Here is a 27,549-nt window from a genome sequence, read left to right as displayed (position 1 = left end):
CCTCCTCTCCAAGAGAAACCATCCCTGTGTGACGTGTCTGGAGTTTTAAGCCCTGCAGCTTCCCGAGGAGCAGAATAACCTCAGGTTATTACAATTAGTTTCATCTCATTAATAGATCAATTTCTTTCAAGCATACTGAAACTGGGTTTTACTTTGTTGCTTCTCCTTTTAGGCTCCATTATAGTCTGTGTTCTTAAGTTTTAAGGAGAGCCATCAGTGAGGAGGTTGTAATCTCAGGTGATTAATTGCACAGCATTTTACAAGCTGTAAAACAGAGCGAGATCTCCACAAAGCGATTATGCCATTAACCAGGGGCTCTTATCAGATTTTTCTACAACTACCAGGTTTGTCTGACAGATTGCAAGTCTTAAGTATTTATATATTTCAAAGGTTTACTTATTTTTGTTGTTAAAAAACCCTAAAATCTCTATTGATTGTTACATGCAATTCCACATGAGAAGTCCCAAGCACTGTGGAGCAGAATACCAATATTTATTACCAGACTTGTGCTCATTATGGTTCTCTCTGACAGGGGTCCATTAAAATCAATTTTTATGTTTCTTATGTTTTTTTTTTCCCACCCAATGTTCTTGCCATGGCGTTTATTAGCCAGTTAGGAGAAACACCAGGCACTGCTTTGTTTTTATTTTATTCTGTCGAAAATAATGAGGCCAGATTTAACAACTATTCACCAGCGATGAGTAGGAGAGATTAAATGTTATACTTCAGCACAAACATTTACAGATGGCTTTAAAATTTTTAGAACTTTATCAGTGCTAAAGACAAAAGGAAGTCCCACCTTTCTTCCTCAGATTTAAATTCTTAAAGTAATCATAAAAGCACTCTTCCTGCCTTTAGCTTCAGAGTTATTTCCTGAGTGATAGACCCTCTAATGCAACAATTTTGGCACATAAATCATGCAGCCTGTGAGGCTGAGAGCTACTGGGATGCCATTAATGCCTCAAATGAAGTGAAGTCAGCTCACCACTGAGAAAAGGGAAGATCTAGAACAGGTGCAAATTAAAATTTAGGAAAAGGATCCAAACTGTGCAACTTCTGATGAAGGACAAGATCATGAGAAATTTCAACGAGAGAACGTGAACGTGTTACAGCAAACCAGATGTCCTGGTAAAACAAAACCAGATTTTTTTTACCAGATGTTCTGGTAAAAGAGCAGCACCCATCCCTACAAATGAGATCCCCCAAACCTTGTTCCAGCTGTTATTCCACTCCCTCACTGACATTTCCCCTTCACAGGGTGAAAATCCTCATCCCCTGGGCTGCTCTCCAGGCAGGTTTTGCTCTGCAGCAAAGCCAAGTTACAGCTATACCCTAAATACCCATTTATTTCCATTCCTCATCAGCAGAAATCCAGAACCTGAAGGAAGTGCAGCAGTCATTTCCATACCCCCGGAGTTGGTAAAACTGTGAAATCCAGAAGCTTCAGAGTTTTTGTATGGAAGGTGAAATCATATTTCAAGCAGAACACACATTATGCTCCATAGTCCTGATTAATTTCACACCCATTTCAGTTACAAGGAGAATAAAAAAGGAAAACAAGCATCCTGAAAATCCATGGAGAACTTCAGAGGCAAACAGAGCATGAAAAAAAGACAATGTTGAGAAAAGAAGCCGAACCTGTTTGAGTCTTGTCAGTGGCAGCACTGATGTAGCAGACTGTGGAAAAGTGGAATTTAATTAACAAACTCAGCTGAAGGACCAGTCTTAGAGATGTCTGAGAAAGTCTAACAAGTCTTGATTTTGCAAAAGAAATTCGGCATAGAAATTTAGCACCTAATTCTGAATGAATTCAACATTCCTTTTAAAAATGTCACTGAACATTTCCTCACAAATAAGGAAAAAAAATCAAAGATGAGAGCAGGACAGATGGACTCCAGCAGACTGAACACAACAGGAAAAGGAACTGATGCCTCCTCAGCCAGGCCTGGATTTGAGACATCACCTCCACTGCCACGTGGGATCTGATCCAAACTCCAGCAGACACTACAGCTCTGGGAAAGCAACCAAAGCTCTCACCAGTACTACACAGTAATTAAAACAATCAGTCAGTCCTGCTTCTACCTGCTGGAGCACAGATCTCTAGATAAAAATATAAAAAAATGAAAATAGAAAAATACAGAATTAAAAATTAAAATATAAAATATAAAATATAGAAATATAAAAATAAACATAAAATTATTTATATAAAATATAATGTATAATAATTTATGTATGCAGAATATAAATCTAGTAATATAAAATATAATCACTTAAATATAAAAATAATATATAATAATTTATGTATATAGAATACAAATCTAGTCATATAAAATATAATAACTTAAATATAAAAATATAAAATATGAATATATGAATATATTAAGTATAAAGATATAGAATACAAAAATATAAAAATGTGAATATATTAAATGCATAGAAAACATATAAAATAAATAATTAGAAATAAAAATAGAAAAATAGAAAAATTATAAAAATATAAAAATATAAAAATAATATAAGAATATAAGAATATAAGAATATAAGAATATAAGAATATAAGAATATAAGAATATAAAAATATAAAAACAGGTGTAGGTCTGCAAGATTTGTGAGGTGTGCAAGGAGATTTTACCCTCAGTGACATTTGTATGGGTGCCAAAAATTAAGGCAGGCAGGAGATTCTTTCAACACTTACCTTAAAAACACTAAGAGTTTAGAATGTTTTTGACAATATTTTTGAGGCACAGAGGAATTGATGCATTTTGGAGTCCCTAAGGGCCCAAGAGCCCCCTCCCAGCAGGATCAGCACAGCCAAGAGCGCTCTCAGACGCTCTGGGCAATCCCGTTCTCCCAGCACAAGCACAGGGCCGGGATCAACAGGACACGAACTCACCCCGGTGTTGGCAGGCTGGGTTTGGGAAGTTTGATTTCATGGACGCCCTTGTCACAGCCCGAGATCTCCATCCTGCCCAGGGGGCTGAGCAGCACCACCTGCTTCTCCTGGCATGGAGATCCTCCCTGCTTGGAATTCACCTGCTCGAGGAAATAAAACCCTCTTTAACTGCAGGCATTTGCACCAAGGAACAGATTCGAGGAGTTTTCAAAAGCAATTTGAAAAAAGGGAGACAACAGTGAATTTCAAGTTTCCTCAACTACAGCATTCGCTTTCAAAATTCCAACTTAAAATGATCTATCTTCACAAGTCAGCACCTAAATCAAAGTCTCAAAAAAAAACATTAACTAGAAGCATAGTGATCTTCATAAAAACATGAAATAGCAGCAGTTGCATGGCTGGTTTATCAGCTAAAATCCAATGTGTTGTGACACTTATTTAAAACAGGACTGTTGTGACAACAAAGTAGATTCAGTGGTTTAGAGCAGCAGTGTTATGCAAATAACAGCTGGAACACAAATAGAATATGTCTGCTGGAAAAGAAAACACATGAAAAAATCAATCATTCCTTAGGAAAAGAAGCATATTTTTATTCCCATTGTTACCAGTCTGCTTTTACAATTACTGATAGGATGTAGCTGGAAACAGCTGCCAAGTATTTCCCAATATTGGACAAGACCAACAATAACAGACTTGTCAAATTCATCTTGGCTAAAAAAAAACCCCAGCCTGGAAGTGTGAGTTGTGTTCCCAGTTTGGTTTGTGCCATCACTGCAGCAGGACAGGACAGGACATCACCAGTATCCTCTGCAGCCACCCAGACACCAAACCTTTGGTCCAGACCACACAAAGTCCTGAGCTCCAAAGAGCTCAGTTCATGTGAAACTGGGAAAAAAAGGGAAAAACTGAGAAACTGTGAAGCAGCACAAGGTAACTCCACCAGCAAACACAGAATAACAGGCTCCTACAACTGTCTGGGATGGAAGAGAACTTAAAAATCGCTTATTTCCACACCTCCCACTGTCCCAGGTGCTCCAGCCCCAATGTCCAGCCTGGCCTTGGGCACTGCCAGGGATCCAGGGCCTGCCCAATCTCCCAGGGAACAATTCCTTCCCAAAATCCCATCCTTCCCTGCCCTCTGGGAAGCCATTCCCCGTGTCCTGTCCCTCCAGCTGCAGCACCCTGTTGAACTTCATGAGCTTTCCTGAGACAACACTGAGAGAACAACAAATTTCTTGGATTTCTTTTATTTAATTCCCTGTGTTCAAGGTTGGATGAGGCTTAGAGCAACCTGGTGCAGTGGAAGGTGTCCCTGGCCATGGCAGGGCATGGGATGAAATGAGATTTAAGATCCCAACCCATTCTGGGATTCCATGAACGCCAGAGCAGGGGTGCAGCAGGAGCCAGGAAGGTCCAGCAGGGTGACTTACAGCTGCCCACTGCTCACAGCTGTACAAGAATTAGTTGTTTTCCAAACAAGAGAATCTTTTCAAGCCCCATTATTAAGTGCTGTGGAATGAAGTCACATCTGTGAGTAATATAACCAGTGTGAGAGAGAGCAGAAAAACCATCAAGCTGACAGTTTTTGCAGAACTAGAGCAAAAGTAAACCTAAAGCCCTGAATTTTGGGAAGCTCTTACACAACTGCTCCATTACAGACACACACCAACCAGAGCAACCTCACTCAGCTTGGAGCAGTCCAGGACCTGCAGGTTCCCTGTGGTTTATTTACTTGGTCTGCAACCCCAACTGCTGAATAATCAAATCTTTGGTGGCATCACAAACAAACTCCTTTCCCACCAACTTTTTCCATGTTCTTTCCCCCTCCTGGAGGACATGGGAGAACTTCTTTGGAGCAGCATCTCATTGCAGAAGTCAGCAAACAAGCAGTAAATTTACATATGTGGCAAGCCAGCACACATTCTTCATGTTTATTGGTGTGACAGCCCTGAACCAGATGCACTGAACCTCACACCATGTGCTCCAGGACATTTCCATCAGACCAAAACCCAGGATGCAGGGAGCAGCAGAGAACTATCAATAACCCTCTGAGCTCTCTCCAAGTTGAACTAAACTTTATGGATGAAGCCCTGAGTGACTGCAAGCCCTATTTGCAGCCTTGTTTATCATATTCATGGGGCAGCAATATTCAGGAGGTTTATTTCTGTAGAAGAATGAGGCTGCAGGACATCGATCCACATCCATGTGCAATTGGGTTGGGATGCTCCAGGATGAAGGTCACTGACAGATGTACAATGCACACTCCTCTGTCCAGACACAAATTTTGTTATTGAGGCTGGACAGGAGAAATTTCCTCCCAGAAATTAAATGCCTTTAATTCTGTATCAAAATATCTCATAATTTTCATATAAGGTAGAAAAAAAAAAACACTTTTTAGACAGGAAACGTCTCCTGCCAACCTCTGGAGTTCTCCCAAAGAAATAAAACCACAGGTGCAACACCCGTAAGTTTACTTCACCAGACTGCTAAACTGGAAGATTTTTGCAATTTTATTTAAATTTGCATTAAGCAGCTTTCACACTACAGTAAATAATTCAAATATTTCCATGTTCTGTTGCTCCTAACACCCCCAAAAACTCCCCTGGACATTGGTTTGACATCCTAGAATTCAATTCATATCCATAATGATGAACAGAGAAATAAAATGCAGAGAAATCTCGAGAATCAACAAGGCTTAAAAAAAAAAAAAAAAAATCTGTAGCAAAGCATTTCCATACTCCATGTAGTCCCAGGAAACAATTTGTGCTTTCCAGAAAAGTCCAGAGAGCAAGCCCTGATTTTCCTTTCAGGATTATGGAGAACTGAATCCTCCCATCAGAGCCCTATCTCTGATGGATCTCCTCTCCACAGGTTTTTCCATTTCCCTCACTCTGCTTTTACAATATAAACCCACCGCACCAATATCAAAATATTAACAATAATCCCCTCTGCATCTGATTTAGCAGGGGATTTCCATTAGGCTACAGCATGGAAGCCCTCACAAGTTTTTTTTCTTTTCCCCTCAAATATTTCTGGGAATCAAGGCAAAAATAACATATTCAGCTGGCAAATCGAATGTGGCCTCACACATCCTGCAATTGGATTTTTTCAAACCTGCATTAATCAGGGAGATGTCCCAGTTCCTCCAAGAAAGGGTCTCTTGATCATTTTCAGATTAACCAAGTGTTAATTGAGGTACGTGTGATGGAAATACAACCAGCAGCAGGAAATTGCATTGCAATTCTTCCCCCTACTTCCCGCAGACCCCAAAATGGTCCCATTCCCACCGTTTCTAGCCAAGCCACTGCTGCACATTTGGAAATGCTGTTTAGTTCTTCACACTTCTGTGGGGGTGAAGAACCCACCCAGATGCTCAGGAGGTTTCTGACCCAAACTTGCTCCCATGCTGGGCTAGGAGGGAACCACACACTGCCTTCCAACACTCAAAATCACTGCCAGAGGACCCCAGATTGCACCAATCATAGGAATTCTAACCCATAAAATCTGAATTTTGCATGTATGAATCCATTGGAATCACCACCTGCAGGTGATTCCCTTGGAGGTGTTGATGCCCACCCTAGGAGAGGTGGGACCAAGCACCACCTGTTCATTTACTTCCCATTCTCCACAAATTTATCCCAAAACCTCCATCACTTCCCATTCTCCACAAATTTATCCTAAAAACTTCATCACTTCCCATTCTCCACAAATTTATCCCAAAAACTTCATCACTTCCCATTCTCCATAAATTTTTCCCAAAACCTCCATCACTTCCCATTCTCCACAAATTTATCCCAAAACCTCCATCACTTCCCATTCTCCACAAATTTATCCTAAAAACTTCCTTACTTCCCATTCTCCACAAATTTATCCTAAAACCTCCATCACTTCCCATTCTGCACAAATTTATCCTAAAAACTTCCTTACTTCCCATTCTCCACAAATTTATCCTAAAAACTTCATCACTTCCCATTCTCCACAAATTTATCCTAAAAACTTCCTCACTTTCCATTCTCCATAAATTTATCCCAAAACCTCCATCACTTCCCATTCTCCACAAATTTATCCTAAAATCTTCATCACTTCCCATTCTCCACAAATTTATCCTAAAAACTTCATCACTTCCCATTCTCCACAAATTTATCCTAAAAACTTCCTCACTTCCCATTCTCCACAAATTTATCTCAAAACCTCCATCACTTCCCATTCTCCATAAATTTATCCTAAAAACTTCCTTACTTCCCATTCTCCACAAATTTATCCTAAAAACTTCCTCACTTCCCATTCTCCATAAATTTATCCCAAAACCTCCATCACTTCCCATTCTCCACAAATTTATCCTAAAAACTTCATCACTTCCCATTCTCCATAAATTTATCCTAAAATCTCCATCAAACTCCTGATGTTTGCATCAACAAATGAGCTACAATTCACAAACACCTGCCCTGTTTTGATGGTGCCATAGAGGATCAGGGACTCACTAAAAAAGCCACTCCAGACATTTGTTGAGTTTGAGGACGATCAATAAATGCCAGGGAAGCTGCTCCTTCCTCTTAATTACAGGCAAAAACCACCAGGCCTGAGCTCTTAGAGAGTCCTTCTTTTGAGTATCTCAAACCTCCTTGCTATTGATTCAAGTTTTGAATTAAAATTCAATCAAAGCTTCAAATATTGGATTTAAATTTAAGGGGAATACATCAGTTTGGCAATTTGCTTCTTCATTTCAGTCACCCTTTCCTGATGCATTAAGTTTGCATCCTCCTCCTAACAAAATCCTTATCAAATCCCATCAGGCAAAGCAAAAATCCATCATAAAGAAATGTTTGTAAAATGATTTAGCGTCACAAAGCCTCTGCCACTGATGAGGCTGCCCATGCCAGAGGGCCACCCATCCAAGGATTTCACTGAATTACACCTCTCTCCACATCTCCTTAATAGTTTAAAACTTCCTGTATTTGTTTTACTGGGTTCTGCCTGTTTATTTGAAAGGAAACAATCCATTGTATGTAAAGAATATGGGAAAAGATATTAATAGTAAAAGTAATGTATTTCTGCACATATAGTGCAGGGTGGAGGGTGGTTTTCCAACCTTATGGGCCTTGTCTTAGAGGAAAAAGCCATTTTTTAGTGTTTCAAGGCAAAGAAAGATTTAAGGGCTGTGAATAGAAGACAGGATCCATGCAATCAGAACAATCTACAAATCTGCTCCTGTTAATATCTTGATTAATCATCTATATTTTCACCTTACAAAAGCTACTGTTCCAAGAGAACAAAGAGTTTTTGTACTACAAATAATTTTACCGCAGGGAAGCAAGAAGGAAAGAGTTTGTTGGGATTTTCACAATAAAAGTGAAATACATTGAAACTTGAAGTGAGATATAGTGAAAGTTTAATATATTGGAATATTAATATCACTTTGCTATACTGGAATAAAAGTTAGAAAGAATGAGAAACATTTAATTCTCGGTCTGTTTGCTCATTTTGAAATGTCTGATTTCCTTTCAAAATAAAATACAAATTTTTCTAAAAACTGTTTCATCCTCTTGGAAAAAAAAAAAAAAGAAAAGAGTCCAAAGACTTCCAACTAAATAGAATGGTGTGAACTCCAAAGAAATATGAAGCTGTGGGTGCCCCTGGATCCCTGGAAGTGCCCGAGGCCAGGCTGGGCATTGGGATTGGAGTACTTGGGACAGTGGGAGGTGTCCCTGCCGTGGCAGGGATGGAATTGGATGAGTTTTAAACCCCAAACCATTCTGGAATTCTGTGATAAGGATGTCCTGATCCAAACACACCCCTGAGGGTTTGACGTCTTCTTCTGGACACTTGAAGATGTGAGAAAGTTGTCCTGAAAGTCGGAAAGCTCCTTGTCCAAAAAGGACGAGATGGCTGCTGCCCTCTGCAACACACAGGGAGCTCCGAGCAACACCCCTCGTTACTTAATGGAAAAATAATTTCTGAACCAGGTAATGCCCAATTCCAGCATCCCTCCAGTGACACTTCACTCACAGCATCCTCCAAAAATATGGAAAACTGTCAGTCCAAAGAAAGCCAAGTGCCTCACAGGTTTTAAATTAAGGCAAAAGCTAATTTTTGAGGAAAAGAAGATATTCCTAAACCCAAGGGTAAAGTCTTGAAACAAAACAATCCTCTCGGCACCTATCTCATGCAGTTCTGTCAATACAGCCGGCTAAAAAAAACTCAACAACTTTTAAAATTACCTTTAATGTTCTAAAATACAATCTTTTATATCCAGCTGCAGGTTCCTGTGGACTGAACAAGCCTGACCTGGACACAAGGCACCTCATCCCCCTCCACAATCCCAGTCCCTGCTGGGTGCACTTCTCCTTCCTGCAGCATCCAAAACAAACTTTCAGCTGTCCAGCAAAAAGCACTGGAGACGCAGGTCCATGGAATTCTCTGCTGGCCGCAGGAACAATAAACACCTCCCCAGCTGAGCCTCTCAAACAAGAGCTGCACTGAAACCCTGCAGTGCTCTCCTGGTGTGTCTCACTGCTTCTCTGAGTAAATCTAACCCTGGTTAAGCCAAACCTGCAACTTCAGAGGGTATGAAAACAAAACCTCCTCATTTCCTGGCGCGGGGAGGTTTGGAAAGGAAATGTCAGACAGACTGGAAGCAAATCCAGGGTTAGTTTGGGGTGATGCAATTTCTTTACCTTGCGAAGAACTAATCCCATAAAAATGTGAAGGTACAGAATCCAACTGCATATTCTGAACATATACAAATATACACTGGCATAAACACTCAAAATCAGTGCTCCTCTTCCCTTATCCAAAGGCCCACTTCACACAAGCCCCCAAAAACCAGGGGGATACGTGCTCACACGGAGCAACATTTGCTTTCCACGGCATTTCAAAAGTCTTCGAGGAGAGCAAACACGTAATTCTTTATTAAACAATCAAAGACAACAAAAGCAAGTTCCTGTTGTCCCATCGCATTATCCTACTAATCCTCTTTGGATGGCACCCAGAAGCCCCCGAAATGCCAAGCTGGGAAGTGCCTTTCCAAGCAGTGGTCGCCTCTGGCTCTTTGGCTGCGCCTTCAGTCGCGGCTTTGGCAGACGGGAGCAGCGAGCAATTCCCAGCACCCAGGGCTGGCCTGGCTGCCTGGCTTTCCTGCAAGGGCACTGCAATTGTAATAAACCCATTTCAGCTCCCCTGCAAGGGGCAGGTGGGGGACAGCTCCTGCGTTCCACGCTCAACAAGTGCAGCTTTCAACTCCATCTGCTGCTCACGCCAAGCCTGGACTGGAGCTGGTGCTTGAACAGCAGACCCCAGCGGGCTGCTCAAACAGGAATTCTGCTGCATTGTTTCCTCCAGAACCTCTCCAAAAACATGTAAACACATCCTGCATCTTTCCCCAGCCATTACTTATACAGGAAATTTAAATGGGCTGCAGGCACAGCAGCCACGTGGCACTCAAAGCATGGATACCATAATAAAGCACATATACATCAATCAGGAAATTGATATCACGTAATATCAATGGCACAATGCAAAGAATAACACTTGATGATCTCTGAGGTGTTTTCCTACCCAGACAATTCTCTGCTTCTATTTGCACACTGTACAGAAGAAGTGTGGTGTTTATTAATTTTAAAAATTCCTGATCATGGTGGGCACACAGATTTACTCACCAAACTGCCAAGAGATTTTATAATTAATTAAACTGGGAAAGAAATGGAGCCCCAAGGGGAGGGAAAGTGGACAGGACAGTGCCAGATATTCCTGGAATAATTAGATTATGGCAACAAGTGTGTGCACTGAGTTAGTACCTGCAAATCCCACCAGGAACCAGCCCAAAAGCCACAAGTCCTGGGGTCACTTCCAAGGGGAGGGGAAGCACATTGTCCCTCTTACCCTTCCAAGGACCTACCAAAGGGATTGAGTCCTCCAGCTCCTCATTTTTGAAGCTGGGAATCCTATGGCAGAAGATTCAGTTAGAAGCACTACAAAGCAATGTTATATTTTGTTGAGTTGTTCAATATTTTAACAGTCAGTGGGAATAAAACACTGATTTTTTTATACTTGTAATATATATATTTAAAAATAATTAAGAAATTTGCTTCCAAGCAATAAATAAATAAATGTACTAAAGAATAAAAATTTAAAACCTTGTCTCTTAACAATTAGAGGGCCCCCAAAAGCACCTATTTTGTTGTTACTGGGTTGAGTTTCAACAAGTCCCTTTCAACTCAAGATATTCTATGACCCCATGAAATCTCTTGCAAAGGAAAAGTCATAGTGCAGTAATCGTCATTTTCCAGATGTGTTCATCACTTCAAGAATTAAATCCAAAGAACTGGCCACATATTGACTTATCTATATACAGGTACCATTCCCTCTGTGCTGTGCCCAGCTCTGGCCCCTCAGGAGAAGAAGGACATGGAGGGGTTGGAGCGTGTCCAAGGAAGGGAATGGAGATGGGAAGGGGCTGGAGAATCCCTGAGGAGCTGGAAGGGGCTGGAGAATCCCTGAGGAGCTGGGCAGAGCCTGGAGAATCCCTGAGGAGCTGGGAAGGGCCTGGAGAATCCCTGAGGGAGCTGGGCAGGGCCTGCAGAATCCCTGAGGAGCTGGAAGGGGCTGCAGAATCCCTGAGGAGCTGGGAAGGGGCTGCAGAATCCCTGAGGAGCTGGGCAGGGGCTGCAGAATTCCTGAGGGAGCTGGGCAGGGGCTGCAGAATCCCTGAGGGAGCTGGGCAGGGGCTGCAGAATTCCTGAGGGAGCTGGGCAGGGCCTGCAGAATCCCTGAGGAGCTGGAAGGGGCTCACCTGGAGCAAAGGAGGCCCAGGGCGGGCACAGTAGGAATTTCCCCATGGAAAGGGGGCTCAGGAACTGCCCAGGGAGGGTTGCAGTGCCCATCCCTGCAGGTGGCACCTGGAGGTGGCACTCGGAGCTGGGGACAGGGTGGAGATGGGGCACAGCTGGGACTCCATGGGCTGGGAGGGCTTTTCCAGCCTCAGAGATTCTGGGATTTGAGGGTCTACTCCTTAAAAACCATTAAGGGATTTGCTGTAAGAGTGTGTTCACGCTTTTCTGTGAGAGGTACAGAGAAATACAAAATTCACTGTCCAAATCAGCACCTGACACAGCGAGCCTGGAGTGCTCGGCTCTTACAGGCTCAGCCTGATGTAAATACATGGCAACTACTCCAATACAAGGAAAACAGATGAAATTTTAATCAAATGAGCCTTGTATCAGGTTCAGAGGAACTGAAAATGGGCTAAAAATGAAAAAAAAAAAAACCAGCAGAAGAATGACTTTAATATTGGGTAACATTTCAAGTTTTTATCACCTAAATCCACAAAATTCCTGATCTGCTCCTGCTTCTCTTCTCTGCAGAGCTGGAGTCAGGACCAGCTAAATAAAAGATAATGCAACTAGGCATAACACAATAAAAGATATTACCTTCCCAATGCATTATTGCTGCCAATTATAAGAATCACTTCAACTTAATTTCAAAGGCACAATCACCCTCAACTGTAACAGTCTCTTTTTTAAATTTCAAAGAGTATTACATTAAGGCAATAACTCACCTTCCAGCTATAATATCAGTCTCCCTTATTGCAAAAATACATTTCATAAATACTTCTCATCGACAAGTCAAGCTAATTCAGGTTAATTTTATTGTATTTTGGTGCTATCTCACATTTGTGTGCAATTACCTTTATCATTTTATTGCCGTGCCAGAAAGTAATCAGAACAATTATTTGAAAAAGGAGGGGTATAAATTCTAAATCACACTTGCTGGCATTTTTGATAAAATAGCAGCTTTATCTCAGGAAGTGGCAGGGACATGGGATAAATCATGCATCAGTCAAGTGTAGCTGACCCCCAAGTGCATTGCACAATATCAGGAGTGCTTCAAAAGAAACTTTCCTATATAATCCATCATTCTTTATAATACCAAAATAGCTCTACCTGAAGAGTAGGAGCTGGAGAATAATAACAAAATAAATCTAAGCAATATGAACAAAACCATTAATAGTGCTCCTTAAGCTGAAGGAGAGTCAGGAATCTGAGTTGTGTGTGAGGAAAGAATTTCGCTGAAATTTCTGAAGTGCACAGAGCAGCAAAATGTGTACTAGGGATTCACTAAAAACACAAAATACAGGGAAATAAATACAGACAGAAGAGGTGTTGCAAAGATCTGTATAAAAAAACAAGAGCATAGTCTTGGGATTCACATCTGGATTTTCCTACAGCTGTCCATCCCTGCTGGAGTCAGGACAAGGTTTTCACTATTAACACAGGAAAGCATCAGGGTTAATACAAGAATCCATTCACTAACTTCAAATTTAACTGCCAGAAATGCAGCGAGGAGCAGAATGACATTTAGAGTTTTCTAATGAAATACAAAAACTGCCACATTGTCAGAAGCACAACAAACCCCCACCCAAATCCCTAAATATGGAGATATCCTGAGGTTTGGTCACCCAGAGCCCAACCCAACCCAACCCCAAAACTCATCTCTGGTCACAGCAGCAGAACCAGGGATGGAGTGGGAGGCACAGGCAGTGATTATGGAAAACTCCCACGTCTGCCTGCTTTCCCAAAGCATTTTTCAGCAGCCTCCTTAAAAAGTGTTCAGCACATCGCACGGGTGATAATTGATTCCTGCAAATCCATGGCCAGGCACACGCTGGGTGTCACCCCAACGTGGGGCTGTGCACACTGATCACACACTGAAAACAGCCCGAAAATCACCAATTACATCAGGACATCAATATTTAATATGCATCCAGAGCACAGGGAAGTGTCTGCACAGTGCCCACAGCGGAGTTGGAGTGTTTTACCTCAAACCTTCTGTCTTCCCACATATCAAAAGGGGAAAACTCCCCGAACAGCTCAAGCTGCACCTTTCAACTCCACGTGAGAGAGGGGGAAATGAAAAGGTTAGATAATAAATTATTAGTTTCGTGTCACTTGCCAGCTATATCACACCTAGCCTGCAATGAGGGAGCCAGGGATTCTCCCTCCCTCTGCTAAAAGGTGTTTGCAACTGGAAGATGCGTAAATGTGACTAAAGGGATGATGGTTCAAAAGAAAAAAGTGAAGCAATAATTTATTTACCTGGATTTCTTCCTTAACCATTCTGTTTTAAAAAACAAAACTGATTTGCCTTTGTAGAAAAGAGGTAAACAACACAAACCAGCAAAATGCTCCTTCCTAAGCCACATGACATTATGTAAAGCAGATTAAAACCACAAGAGATGCCACTACTCAGACATTTAGAGCAGTGACAGAAGTTGCCAACAGGAATAGTTAGAAATGCAGGTGTGATTGCACCAGAAGTGTTTTCCTAGAGGAACACCACTAATGTTACAAAAATAGGTATTCCACACACAAAAAAAGAAGAGTATTTGTGTCTTCAAAGTTCATTTCAACTATTTCAGGGAGACAGCTACAGACTAACAATGTGTTGATGCCCTTCATTCAGCAGAGTAAATTGTCTGAATATTTGGATAAACATCCATGTTTCTTATTTTGCTACAATGTCACTGACCTACACTTACATCACTGAAGCATCAAGCCTCAAAATTAAGCCTGTTTTCCAGGGAGGTGTTTATTATTAGGGGATGGAAACAGCAACAAAACGGAGAGAGCAGCCCTGTCCTGTTATTTATGCTCTGTGGCAGATGGATACGTGCTGGGGAAAGGTCCACTGATGCCTGTTACCAACCATGACAGAGCTACAGAGATTTACAATGCAGCATCAATCTTGTCAACTGGATTCCTAATCCTGACTGCTGGGCACTGGGGAGAAAACAAACTATGTTACGTGAACTCTTTTGTAATGCTGGACTTCCACTGTCCACCTCCCTGCAAGGGCACTGCACTGCAAACTTACTTTGGGAACCATCCTCGATGCCATCCTGGAGGAAAAGGCTCCACCTGCAAGGAAAAAAAAAATAAATATAAATTCCCAGTTAGATTGTTAAATCTGAATTCCACAGGGAGAGCTGAATATCCAGAATATCCACCCCTGCATCAGTTTCTAAACGAGCTCCAAGTTTCAGTACGCAGAATTTCCAAAGGGAGTTTGGTTTTTTTCACAAACAACATGGAATTTTAATGTTAAGTCACCCACTCGTCATGAGTCAAACAAAAAAAAAAAATCAACAGATGGCACATTGAAGAGTTCTTCCACAACAAGCACTGCACAACTCTGATATCTGGAATAAGAATGCCTCCAAAGATAAAAGTATTAATTGAATAATTTTTTTACAGGCTGTCATGTCAGTCTAAGCGACTGAGTAAAATGAAGAGCCTGTTGTGATTTAGGAAATGCCACATTTTAAGGCATGAAAGTGATTTTAAAGCAAGTGATTATGATGTATTCTGGGTTTAAAAGCACAGATTTCACACCACTGAGTACCTAAAACATTTTAACTTCAATTATTATAATTCTAGCCTTTAACATTATTTATATCATTAAAAACCACAACTGGTTCCTTTTTGCTCTCCCCTTGGAAATAAAGGATATTTCCTATTTCTTTGGCATTTACCTCCCTCCTCTATGTTTTTTTTTAGTGCCACTCAGCTAATATCACTCTGTCTTTGAAAGACGTGGTACAAACACTGTATTTTTTAAAACCAAGGAGATTGAGTGCCAAAGCTCAGCTTCACAATCCTGACTCACAGCCAGCCTCGATGGGAACTGCTCCACTGAAATCAGAGAATCACCACTCCATGGGCAGGGATAACGGTATCCACTTCAGGAATGGTAAATCTCTTAAAAATGAAATTATATCAACATCCCAGGCTTTCCAAGACCTCTCCTTGGAGTCCAAGGCATTGACAGAACACATGGCCACTTCCCAGCCACTTAAAACCAAAAAGTAACATTTAATCTTAACATTGCATCTTACGTAAGTGTTTAAAATTAAGATGAATAATTAGTATTTTAACTATATAACAAGGCAGGCATTGCAAAGAGAGAACTCACTGCATTGTTAAATGCAGGTCAGGCAGATGAGCAATCTAATAGAACTACTTAAAATATCTGTGATAGAGCTAAAAATAAAATAGCAATTTACTTCTATCATCAGTTCAGAGCTGGGTATTTCAAAGCACCCAGCAACGCTCAGGTTTTTTAGATCCTCCTGAAGGGAAAAGCTGAAATCTTTGCCTCAACAATCAGATTTATCCAGAAGCTCATTTCAAACCCTGGTTGAGCTCCATCTGCTCACCCAACAAGGCTTTCCTTGGGTGACCAGAGCTTGGATAAAACCAGCCATGTCCAAACCACTGTGGTCAGAGGATTTCTGACAGCCAAATTGGGGAAAATCATACAAAAAACACCTGTTGGAAAGTCCAAACCATCCCTCCAAAATGCAGCTCAGCCTTGCAAAGACTGTCTTGATGGAGGAGGTCAGAACTTCACGTGGAGCTGAAGGGTTCTCCTGAGGGTGACTTTGAAGGCAAGGAGCCAAAATCTCTTTGGAGCAACACAAATTGATCAAATTCAGTGATACCAATAAAAGCCAAAACCTCTTTGGAGCAACACAAATTGATCAATTCAGTGATACCACTAAAAAGCCAAAACCTCTTTGGAGCAACACAAATTGATCAATTCAGTGATAGAACTAAAAGCCAAAACCTCTTTGGAGCAACACACATTGATCAAGTTCAGTGATACCATAAAAAGCCAAAACCTTTTTGGATCAACACAAATTGATCAATTCAGTGATACATTGATCAATTCAGTGATACCACTAAAAAGCCAAAACCTTTTTGGAGCAACACAAGTTGATCAAATCCAGTGATACCACAAAAAGTCAAAACCTCTTTGGAGCAACACACATTGATCAATCCAGTGATACCACTTCCATGGTGTGGAAACTGAGACACCAGAACCAAACCTCAAAAAACTGAAGCCTTCACTTCAGCAATGGCTTCACCAAAAATGGAAAATTCCCCCCTGCATTTGCAGAGTGGATGAACTGAAGGGATTAATGAGTAGTATGGGAAAAATAAATAGTTGACAATCCTGACTAGCTCAGAGCTGCCAACAAGGAGCAGTGATATCCATCTCCATCTCTCCTACCTCAGCTTCCCCTGGCCATTCCAGCAAGATGTTCCCAAGCTCCCCACAGGCTCTGCTGCCACCCAGGAGCAGCACTGAGGGAGCAGGATGCTCCCAGGACACCTGGAGATACACAAACACCTGCAGGAGCTCAACGGTGCAGGAAGCAAACACATCACAGCCAGCATCCCAAACCTCTGGATATGCCAACAGGCCACAAAGGTGAAGAAAAGTCAGAGGTGACATCGAAAACAGCTCCTTGAAGGGCAGGAAATTCTTCAGCCATGTTTTGCTGATGATCCAGAACAGAAGTCCTTGGGCTTTGAGATACTTCCCTGTTTTTTCTCCCCCAGGACTGCAGCCTGATGAGTACATGTGATAGCAGTAAGAACTTGGATTAATAAAAAGTATTTTTTCTCAGTTCATCAACTTTTAAACACTAAAGGAAGATTCTCCTTGAAGGATAAGTCCTCGGGACCCTCAACAGAACACTCTGGTTCAGCACTAAAATTAAAAACCAGCCATTACACCAAGTGACTACACGAACAAAATTCCGTATGAAAACATTTAAAGTACATTAGATTTTTGGTCAAGATGAAAGCCTGAGAAAGAAAAAAAAAAATCCAGCAATCTATTCTAATTGGGTTCCCATGGTAACTGTACAATTGGGTTTTTCAGTATAACATCCCAAAGGCCCAATGCACACTTGTAAAATATACTTCAAACAGCCGGAATTGTTTTTACATTACAGCACTCCCAGGAAGATCAATTACTATACATCCCCACCCTAACTATTAGTGGCAGGAGATGTTAACACTATTGGCCATATTAACATAAGTCATGTAAAAAACCCCACATATCACCATCATTATATAAAACTAATTACACACTTCAGATTCATCAAACACGTTCCGAGTAATAAACCAATACCAGTCTTGTCACCAGATCATGTTTACTGAATGCAAGAAATCAACCCCAAATATATGCCAAAGCATTTTTGCTTCTCATATTGATCCCAAGGATAAACAGAATCAATCATTAATAATTACATTATAAGATGACCCAGAGGGTTAATCATATTCTTAGAAAGTCTCGCTGAGGAATCAAATATAAATGGCACAAAAAGGCAACTGAAATGCATTTAAATCCAGGGCCAGCTGCATTAACAATAATAGAAAATAAAGTACATTAAACTGGTGCAATCAGGGAAAATAGTATTATTGGTATGTTTTAAAAAATAATAAAACAAGCATTTCTTACTTCTTTGGGAGAATGGGCAGCCCTGGCACAGGTGCCCAGAGCAGCTGTGGCTGCCCCTGGATCCCTGGCAGTGCCCAAGGCCAGGCTGGACACTGGGGCTGGAGCACCTGGGACAGTGGGAGGTGTGGGAACAGATGTTCTTTAATCTCCCTTCCAGCCCAAACCCTTCTGGGATTTCATAATTTACTTTAAAAGTTTGTTTCAGCTGAAGCACTTTGCCTTGTTGGACCCCACTTTCACCTTGCTAAAGCACAACCCTGGCCAGAGAGATTTCACTTCCATCCCACTGCCTAAACCTCCAGGTTAAAAGAGAATGGTGATCCAGGCCCACTAAGCTGGATTCCAAACCAATTAATTCCCTAATATTTCAGAAAAAAATAAAAGAAAACCAAACCAAAAACCCCCAAACCAACAACTGTGGCCAGCTTGAATAAACCACACCAACCATAAATTTTCATATTTTATGGAGTCAGCCAAGAACCAGAGGCATTTCTGGCGTCAGCAGGAGACTGTGCAAGGGATTTCCCTTTTCCCACACCGTTCCCACTGCACCTCTGCCCACCCTCAAATCCAGCAGAGTGCAGGGAATGTGAATTTTGGGAATTGTTTCTGCAGGACAAGGGTGACAGCAGAACTGTCCTGTCCCCACCACCAGCCCAGGCTGCCAAAGCAGGCTCGTGCTGCCCGTGTACTGCCACGTGCTGAACACTCATCTGCTGGTTTTATGATGTGAAACAGAAAAATTAATCTTTTAACAGGGCCTTAAGTATACTTTAGGTGTTTATTAAAAAGTGTAACTAATTAACAGACCTTCTGCACACTTGAATGTACAAACAAGCCGAGATAAGAGCGTTGTTTGCCTTGTGCTGACTGATCTAAAGCACTCAGATAATTTCAGTATTCCTGATGATGATTATGCAGCAGCAGCACTGACAAGACAGCACTAATTCTTGCTATCTGCTAATGCAGGGTTACCTGGAGGGACCTAAATCTGCACGTGGAGCACAGAGATGGCAGCATTCACACAACAAAACACTCTGACTCCACTGGGCTGTGCTAATATATATATTAAAATACTGACTGCATTGATCTGCACTAAAAGGTGGCATTTGTATAAAAATGAAAGGTAAAATGCATCCATCAGGTCAAAACTCAAATTATTATTTATTCCCCACTGCCAAGCTGCTCAAGACTCCAGGCCATTGGTCAGTGCTGCTATTTTAACTCCTATTTCACTCAAAAAGGACAGAAGTCAGAACCTTTGTTTTAATGAACTCTCCTCTTCCTCTTTGCAATTAAAGGTGATTTGCTCAGGTATGTTTAATAACTTTCAGACTCTCTGCTGCATCAGGGAGAATTTCAGCTGCACATCCAAGTTTTACAAGTGACATGAAAAGATACCTGAAACTATCTGTATCATTTAATTTGGCCCAGAATAAACTGATAATCCTGACAGCCACTGGGGCATGGTAATTTAGGTGTACAGATATAAAACAGTAAATAAGGAAACAACCTGAAAAAGGATTAGCAAAAAGCATCAAAAAAGCGACATATTCCAAATAACTTTTACAATTACTCAACTTCATTAAAATCCAAACCCCACAAGCTTTATTGGCATTCAATAAATTGCCTGGACCATAAGCAGCTCAGTTTTAAAACTGCATTCTGTATTTATGAAGAATACTTCAGCACAGGTTTGGTTTTACAGTTTGGTTGCTCCTCCAGCTGTGTGTTAAACTTCATGCTGGCCCAAGCACATCTGTGCTGGGTGATATGTCAGAAATACTCAATTCAACAGGGGCTCTTCCTTCCATTAGGAGGATTTTGCCCATTATACCTTCAGAGAAATCAGCACAATTACTGGTCAGTAACATTCCCAGCTATCACCAGAGGGAGGGAATTCAGATCTGGAATTCTGCTGTAAGGACACCGAGCCTTTCACTTTTTAATTACAGCATTAATGAAGTTAAAGCTCCCAAACCTACCCCAAACGCGTTCTGCAACCTGTCACTACCTAAAAGATTCCAAACCTCCCGAAATTAAAACTTCACCCTCCGTTTTCCCATCAGTTACATTCTCCTCACCAGTCCAGATATCTTATGAACACTGGGTAAACGAGAGAATTGCACAATCCGTCAATAAAATAAACGTATTTTCAACTCCTGTCCAGATGACTCAAGTTGTCAGTAAAAACTGCCACCAGCGCTGCGCTTGCAGAAAAATGTCCATAAATGCATTATTGCGACTGGCAGATCGATGTCCATAATAAAAACAAATAGAGTTAACAAGTGCTGGCTCCTCCAGTTATGCCACGGCTGGGATGTGCATCCAGCCTCCCTGACAACTGCTGGGAATGGGCAGTGCCAGCTCCACAGGCAGGGAGCATCGTGCTGCAGGAACTCTGCAGTGTCAGAGGGAACATCAGTGCCTGCAGGATGGATTTAGGAGCTCTATGTGCTCAGAATGTGACATGGGAACAGAGCTCCTGCTCAAATGGCTGAAGCTCTGCTCCAGCATCATACTGGGAAGGAATTGTTCCCTGGCACAGGTGCCCAGAGCAGCTGTGGCTGCCCCTGGAGCCCTGAAGTGTCCCAGGCCAGGCTGGACATTGGGGCTGGGAGCACCTGGGACAGTGGGAGGTGTCCCTGCCATGGCTGGGGTGGGATGGATGGGATTTAAGGTCCCTTCCTACCCAAACCAGGATGGAATTCTGAGATGGGATTTAAGGTCCCTGGGTGGCACTGGATGGGCTTTACAGTCCCCTCCTTCCCACCCAAACCATTCTCTGATATTGTTCTGTGAACTATGAAACAACAACTCACTTGCAGAAAGGCTTTTTCTTTCAGAAATTAAGTGCAATTTAGGTCAGCTGTGTCCCAGGCAGAACAGCTGACTGGGCTGGAGGCTGCTGGTTAATTTTGACACCCCAACACTCCTGGACCTCCAATTTGTTCCCATGAAGCTCTTCCAGCACAACACCTGAACAACCACCCTGCAGCCCTGCAGGTGAGGATGCACCAGAGGAGGGGGACAGGGAAATTACACATTGGCTGCTCTGGCACCCTGAGGATTAGCTCACAAGCATCAGCTGCTCTCAGGTCTCCAAAACCCTTATTTGTATAGGAAAAAAAACCCACTACAAAACCAGCCATGCATGTCTTTGACATGCCCTCCTTTGGATTTTTGGCACTACTGCTTTTTCTAGGTATTTCCCCTGTCACCAGTGAGTTTAACCAGAGCTGCTCAGGTGCAGCCTTTCCACCTCACCCACACCTCCCACAACAAACATCTTGCTTTTCCTGCACAAGTCCTTAACTCAGCCATGCAGGGCAACCCCAGGAACCCTCCCAAGGGGCAGCAGCTTCTCCTCCAGGCCCTGATGCCCTCAGTGATGCCATGAGCTGATCCTCTGGCATGGGTGAAGCATTAAACAGTGGTGACAAGGTAATTGCAGAGTTATCAAGAGGTAAAGCAGCCACGGTAACACAAGTTATTCTCTAACTACAACAGTTTCCTGTAGAGCTTCTGCTCTCTTGCTGCAATAATTGGTGTAATGAACTTGTCACGGGCCAGAATGCAGATAGGAATTGCTAAAGCCACCTCACAAGCTCACACTGCCACATCTTTTTCCTGCTGAAACCAGAAGATTTTGGTAGAACTGTCATTTCTGTTTGAAAACAAAGCAAACAAAACTTTTACTATGAAAAGATCATGTCACAGACTGACAACATTCACAAGAAAAGGATGATTTTAGACACTGAAGGGGTAGGTTTTGCCCCAGAAAGAATAAGCCCACAGCCCCAACTTTAGTTGCAAGTGCATAAGTGAGATAGGCAGTGCTTGGGAGCCAAAACCTTTAACAGGTTTACAAAGGAACTCTGCCATCCCAACAGACCCCTCCAGATGATGACCCTTGTGCAGGGCGAGCACAAGCCTGGACACAAAAGAGACCTGAGAAATGACTGTCACAGCACCTGTGTAATACCCCAGTACATAAAACTGAGATTTTTCAAAGTAGAACACTGCAGACACTGCACCTCACCATTCAATAAAAGCTCCACTCCACAAAAATAAGATACACATCACCACAAATATGGTTTATTTGGGAGGAGCAAATAGATAGTTCTTTACATTTACCGTGCTTTAAAAGCTGCATGCAGTTATGTTATTGTATAATGTATTGTATATTGTATAATATATTGTATCATATGTATATATAATACATTTACTGTATTATATTATATAACTATATATATTTATATATAATCATTATATATTATATTATATAAATTATATATAATAATTATATATTACATATTATATACTGTAACTTTATATATTATATTATTATATTACTGTATTGTATTATTGCATTATATATATTATATTGTATAATATTTTGTATAATATTTTGTATATATATTGTATATTGTATAATATATTGCATAATATATTGTATATTGCATAATATTTAAATTACTTTAAAACACCTGCAGAGCTTGGCTTTTGAATCAGTGCTGAAAGGATATTTTCAGATTAACATTAATTTCTTATTATTAGAGTGGGTCTAATCCCTCTTATTATTATTTCTTATATTAGAGCGGGTCAGGCTGGGAGGAACCACAGCGGCTCACATGGTCCCATCGGCGCATCCCCGAGCACATGGCACAGCACGGCGCTCAGACACTTCTGGAACATTCCCAGCGAGGGAAACCTTAAAACCACCCTTTTGGGCAATTATTTAGGTGCAGTTTACGCTCTCGGAGCCCATCCAGCAGCAGCGCCGCCCGCCCGCCCCATCCCCATCCCCACCGCGCCCAGGGGATGCTTCAGGAAGGGACCAGCGCTTCCCGGAGCGATTATTTTGGAAATTGACAAAAACCCGCTGTGAGCCCAGGCTGCTGCCATTCATCCCCCCCTTCCCCAGCACTGTTCCAAGAATAACCAGCAGGTTTTCGGAGGCCGGGCTCCCCCGCAGCCCCAGCCCCGGCGGGTCCGCGCTGCCCCGGCTCTGCGGGCTCCGGGGGCCGAGCATCCCCCGCTCACCCGGCCCGCCTGCCTGCCCACCCTCCGGGCCGCCCCTGCCTCTCCCTGTCACTCCTGGCAGTCTGGGGCTGTCCCTGGAGCTCTGGGGCTGTCCCTGGAGTACTCTGGCTGTCCCTAGAATACTCTGGCTGTCCCAGGTGTCCCCGGCAGCCGCGTTCCCCGCGCACCTGCCCGCGCCCCGGGATGGCCGCGGCCGCTCCGCACAGGCCGCGCTGCCGGGGCGGAGCCGGGGCCGCCCGGAAGCCGCAGCCGGGCGGGGAAGGGGAAGAGGCAGAGCCGGGGAGTTCCAGGCGGCTCCGGGAGGGCGCTGAGAGGAACCTGGGCGCTGCTCCGCGCTGGTGCGGCCGCGGCCGGGCGGGAGCATCGCGGCCGGTGCGGCCCGGCTGGGGCTGGGACTGCGGGCTGGGCCGCACGCGTGGGAAAAACGCGGAGTTCTGTAAAAATCCACCCAAAACAGCGATCTGTGCTCACTGACACGGCTGGGAGTGTTCTGCTGGGGAGGAGAAGGCTCCAGGGAGAGCTCAGAGCCCCTTGCAGAGCTTAAAGGGCTCCACGGGATGCTCCGGGGAGAGCATCCAGGAGAGCTGGGCTTGGGATAAGGGATGGAGAGGCAGGACACAGGGAATGGCTGTAAACTGAAAATTGGTGGATTTACATGGGAAATTGGGGAAGAAATTATTCCATGTGAAGGTGCCGAGACCCTGGCACAGGTGCCCAGAGCAGCTGTGGCTGCCCCTGCATCCCTGGCAGTGCCCAGGGCCAGGCTGGACATTGGGGTGGGAGCACCTGGGACAGTGGGAGGTGTCCCTGCCATGGGTAGGGTGGCACTGGGTGGCATTTGGGGTCTTTTCCAGCCCAAACCAGTCTGGAATTCTGAGATTTACAAAGTTACGAGTGAGGTGGGGACAGAGAATTAACAACCAAGTGTAGAAGCATTTGATAAATACAATTCCTAAAAGCAGACATGGAGGAGATAAAAAGTGAAACACCAGAAGAAAGTGATCTTGCAGTGAGGTTTATTTGAAGTAATAAAACTCAAAAGAACAAGATACGAAATGCCAGTAGAGTTTGCAGCAAGAAACCACTAATTTCCAAGCTGGAGAATCAGAATCTCAATCTGAATTACATCAGCAAAAATGTTATGAGTGTATATGATTCAGAAACTGTCACAAAATGAAGGATTGCACTTGGGAAACATCAGAACAATATTTAAAAAGTCATTGCAGAATTCAGGAAATCCTTTTTTCCATAGGGAAAATTTGTAAATAATACAGAACTAGCAACATTGAGGTAGTGCCTGTGTGTTAAATCTGATTCTAAAAGAAATAAAAAATAAATGTAAAATATGGTCCAAAATGCAGAAGTTTCCCCAATACAATTGAAAATAGTTGTACTGGAGCAACTGACATTTACTGATGAGAAAATTAAGCTTTTCCCTATTTCTAATGAGGCTTGGATTAATGGTCAATTAAAAGGTGCTGCCACTGCATGTCCATACAAAGGCAGTGGTTTATGGGAGGTTGATCCTCTCTCTAAATAAAAAAATCAAGCTCTGTACTGGATGGGATACCCTAGAAATAGTTATTCTAAACTGCCTGGAATATTCTCTGTGTCCTGATATCCTTGCCAGAAAAGTAGCCAGTTCCTGAAACTTTATTATAAGTGGAAACCTCCCCAAAATACATATTAATCTTCTCTGCCTCCTCTCCCAAGGTGATCTCCTTATTGCCTGGAGCATGAAAATTGATTATCTTTAATATGATTTTAGTTTGCATTATAACAGGCTTGAATAGGGAATGTAAAATATCCAGATTTCCTTAAACCCTACCATCTTGGGCTTTGGCAGTGGAGCCAAAGTTGTGTGTTTGCACTACAAAGGAAAGTTTCTCTGTGCTGTTTCAAACTTTGCTGCGTTGGAACTTGATGAAGTGTCACTTATTCCTGTTTATAAATGAGGTGGGAAAGGTGCTTCTGACCAATGTTCACTCTGTCTTCAGAATTATGAAAATCTTATTCAAATCTCTGTGCCTTCTGCTGGCCAAGTTCGGATCTTTGTCACTTCAAGTATCATTTCAAGCACTGAACTCTTGGATTTCCAGCCCTTTAACAATGAGGGACTGTGCCCTGTTAGATGTGTCTAATTTTCTCCCTAGAAGAATTCCAGCATTCAGTGACACATCCAGTCTGGTTCATTAATACTAAAGCTTGTGAGTGAATTTTCATAACACTGATCCTGTAAAAAAGCACTAAACTTCTAAAACTTTTTCAAGTCACGTCCAACATCTTTGTTTTTCATTCCAGGCATTTTCTCTCAGTTTTTATTTTACTTAAGCCTGCTGCTTATAAGGCATTGCGTTTCCTCTCAGTTCTTTATTTGTTATGAATTGTCATTTAATGTGGCATTTTCAGGGACAGGATGGTATTTCCCCAGGACTGGAACATCTGTCTGCAGTTGTCTTCCAAGCAAACCAAAGCTTAAACCAACACATGAACTTTACAGTCAAAGATTGTGGTGGGGTGGGATGGAAAAACTGAAAAGGAAGAGTTTTATTAAATGCCTTGAGATGCCAATTCACAACTATTTCAGCCTGGATTAAATTCCTTGCTGAGGACTAACCTCTGGAAGCATCTCCTTTCTGCAACATCTGCTGTGGAGGAGAGGCTTGGGCACTGGAGCTGGAAGGACCCTCTGGCCAGGCACAGAGACAAACAGATGGGGCCTGGGGAAGATGCAGGATTGCAAATCGCTGCGATTTGGACCTCACTTGTGGATCCTTAATTTCCCCCCAGAGAAAATTGTCAGATTGGAGCAGAGGCATGAAATATTTCTGCCTTTGTGTGTGCCTTACTGAGTCAGAGCCTGGCCTGGAGCGCTTCCTCTGCTCCTCCGGCCTCTCCTCAGCTGCAGAGAGCCCCAGCAGTGTCACCTGGTGTGAGTTCACTTCAACCACTAAATAAGCCTTGCCTTTCACTATTGGAATCACCAGGAAAAATGAAAAAAAAAAAAAAAAAAAAAAAAAAGGAGCAGGGCTGAATGAAACCAGAAACTGTGGTTTTGTTTGCCAAGACGCTCGTGTTTTCTCAACAGCAGGGATGTGTCCTGCAAATTTAAATCTGGAAATGTTCCTGTCCTTGCAGAGCTGGGCACGTTGTGTGCTTTAATTGGCCCTGTGTGTGTGAAAACATTCCCAGTCCAGTTTCTTGACAGGATTTGAGTAATAGAAGTAGTCTCTTATACAATACTTTTGTTTTCCAGCATACTGGGAGCTGGTCTCTGTGTTTTGATTGATGTGAAATGCTTGGAAGCACCTGGATCACTGGGAACTGGAGTCTGATGGGTGTATGAGGGCAAGGAGTTAAATTTTGATGGCTTGGGTTGTGATCTGTAGGTAAGAAAAGAGGTCCAAGGGTTGTTCTGAAGATGTGCCATTTTCTGGGGCTCCCCCTTCAGTCTGGGTCAGAGCAGTTGGAGCATTTCAAACCTCCATAATTCTTTAAATTCAAGGGAATTCAGGTAAAAATATGTACATTTTAACTTGCTATTATCTTTGAAATATCTTGTAACCCTCACTAATAAATCTTGTTTCTCTCCCTCTTCCTCCAAAATATTCTCCAAACTTATTTGATTCCGCTTTTGATGTGGAAGCTCAGAGTCATCTCTATTGAAAAAAAAAACAAAGAGTAAAGCAGGAGTTAGGATATATTGAGCAGGAATACAAGTGGTTCCTGTGCTGGGAGAGGAAGGAAATTGGGTGGTTCGAGGTGTAGAATTACTGGTAAGTTAAGAATATGTATTTTAGTAGGCAAGGCATTTTCAGTACTTATGAAGAAGCTTGGGATCGGGAGAAATATGATTTCCTGTAATCAAGGTGCTGGGAGTTGTTTGCCAGCCACTAATGCCTTTAGGGAAATCTCGTAGCAAAGCGTGTAAATGAAAGGGATATTAGCAGAGATTGGCTGCATTTTCTTTAGGGCAAAACTGTAAAAAGTTATGGTGTTTCATATGCCCTACTTCAGGTGCTTTAGTTATCTCCTGGCTGCTCTATTCCAGAAGTTGTTGGAAAATGTTTTGACAAATATTGGTGAAGCTAACCCGGTATAAATTTTATCTGTTGTGGTACAGAGAAATTTGTGTGGTGAAAAAAACTTATAAATGTTAAATAAGAGGAATTTTGGGTCAATAAGACCACTGATAAATCTCCTGTTAAATTAAGTGTGCCTGGAGTCCTATATTTAGTGAAGCTATTGCCAAGTTCCAGCAAGGCTCAAACATTTCCAATAATGATTACAGCAAAATTTACAGC

General features: G+C 42.4%; 1 protein-coding gene across 1 annotated transcript in view; it reads right to left on the bottom strand.

Moving 5' to 3' along the window:
• Positions 1-23,542, bottom strand: part of MGMT (O-6-methylguanine-DNA methyltransferase) — a 139,894-nt gene extending 116,352 nt beyond the window's left edge. Inside the window, exons 1-3 of the mRNA XM_074545410.1 lie at positions 23,413-23,542; positions 14,762-14,805; positions 2,894-3,033 (exon numbers count right to left, since the gene is read on the bottom strand). Coding sequence (XP_074401511.1) covers positions 2,894-3,033; positions 14,762-14,785 — 164 coding nt within the window. The 5' untranslated portion in view covers positions 14,786-14,805; positions 23,413-23,542. The remainder of the gene's footprint in view (positions 1-2,893; positions 3,034-14,761; positions 14,806-23,412) is intronic.
• Between the last annotated feature and the right edge of the window lie 4,007 nt (positions 23,543-27,549).

This window comes from Zonotrichia albicollis, chromosome 7 (genome assembly GCF_047830755.1).
Source record: "Zonotrichia albicollis isolate bZonAlb1 chromosome 7, bZonAlb1.hap1, whole genome shotgun sequence".
NCBI classification, from domain to species: domain Eukaryota; kingdom Metazoa; phylum Chordata; class Aves; order Passeriformes; family Passerellidae; genus Zonotrichia; species Zonotrichia albicollis.
This window is presented reverse-complemented; position numbering and strand designations above follow the sequence as displayed.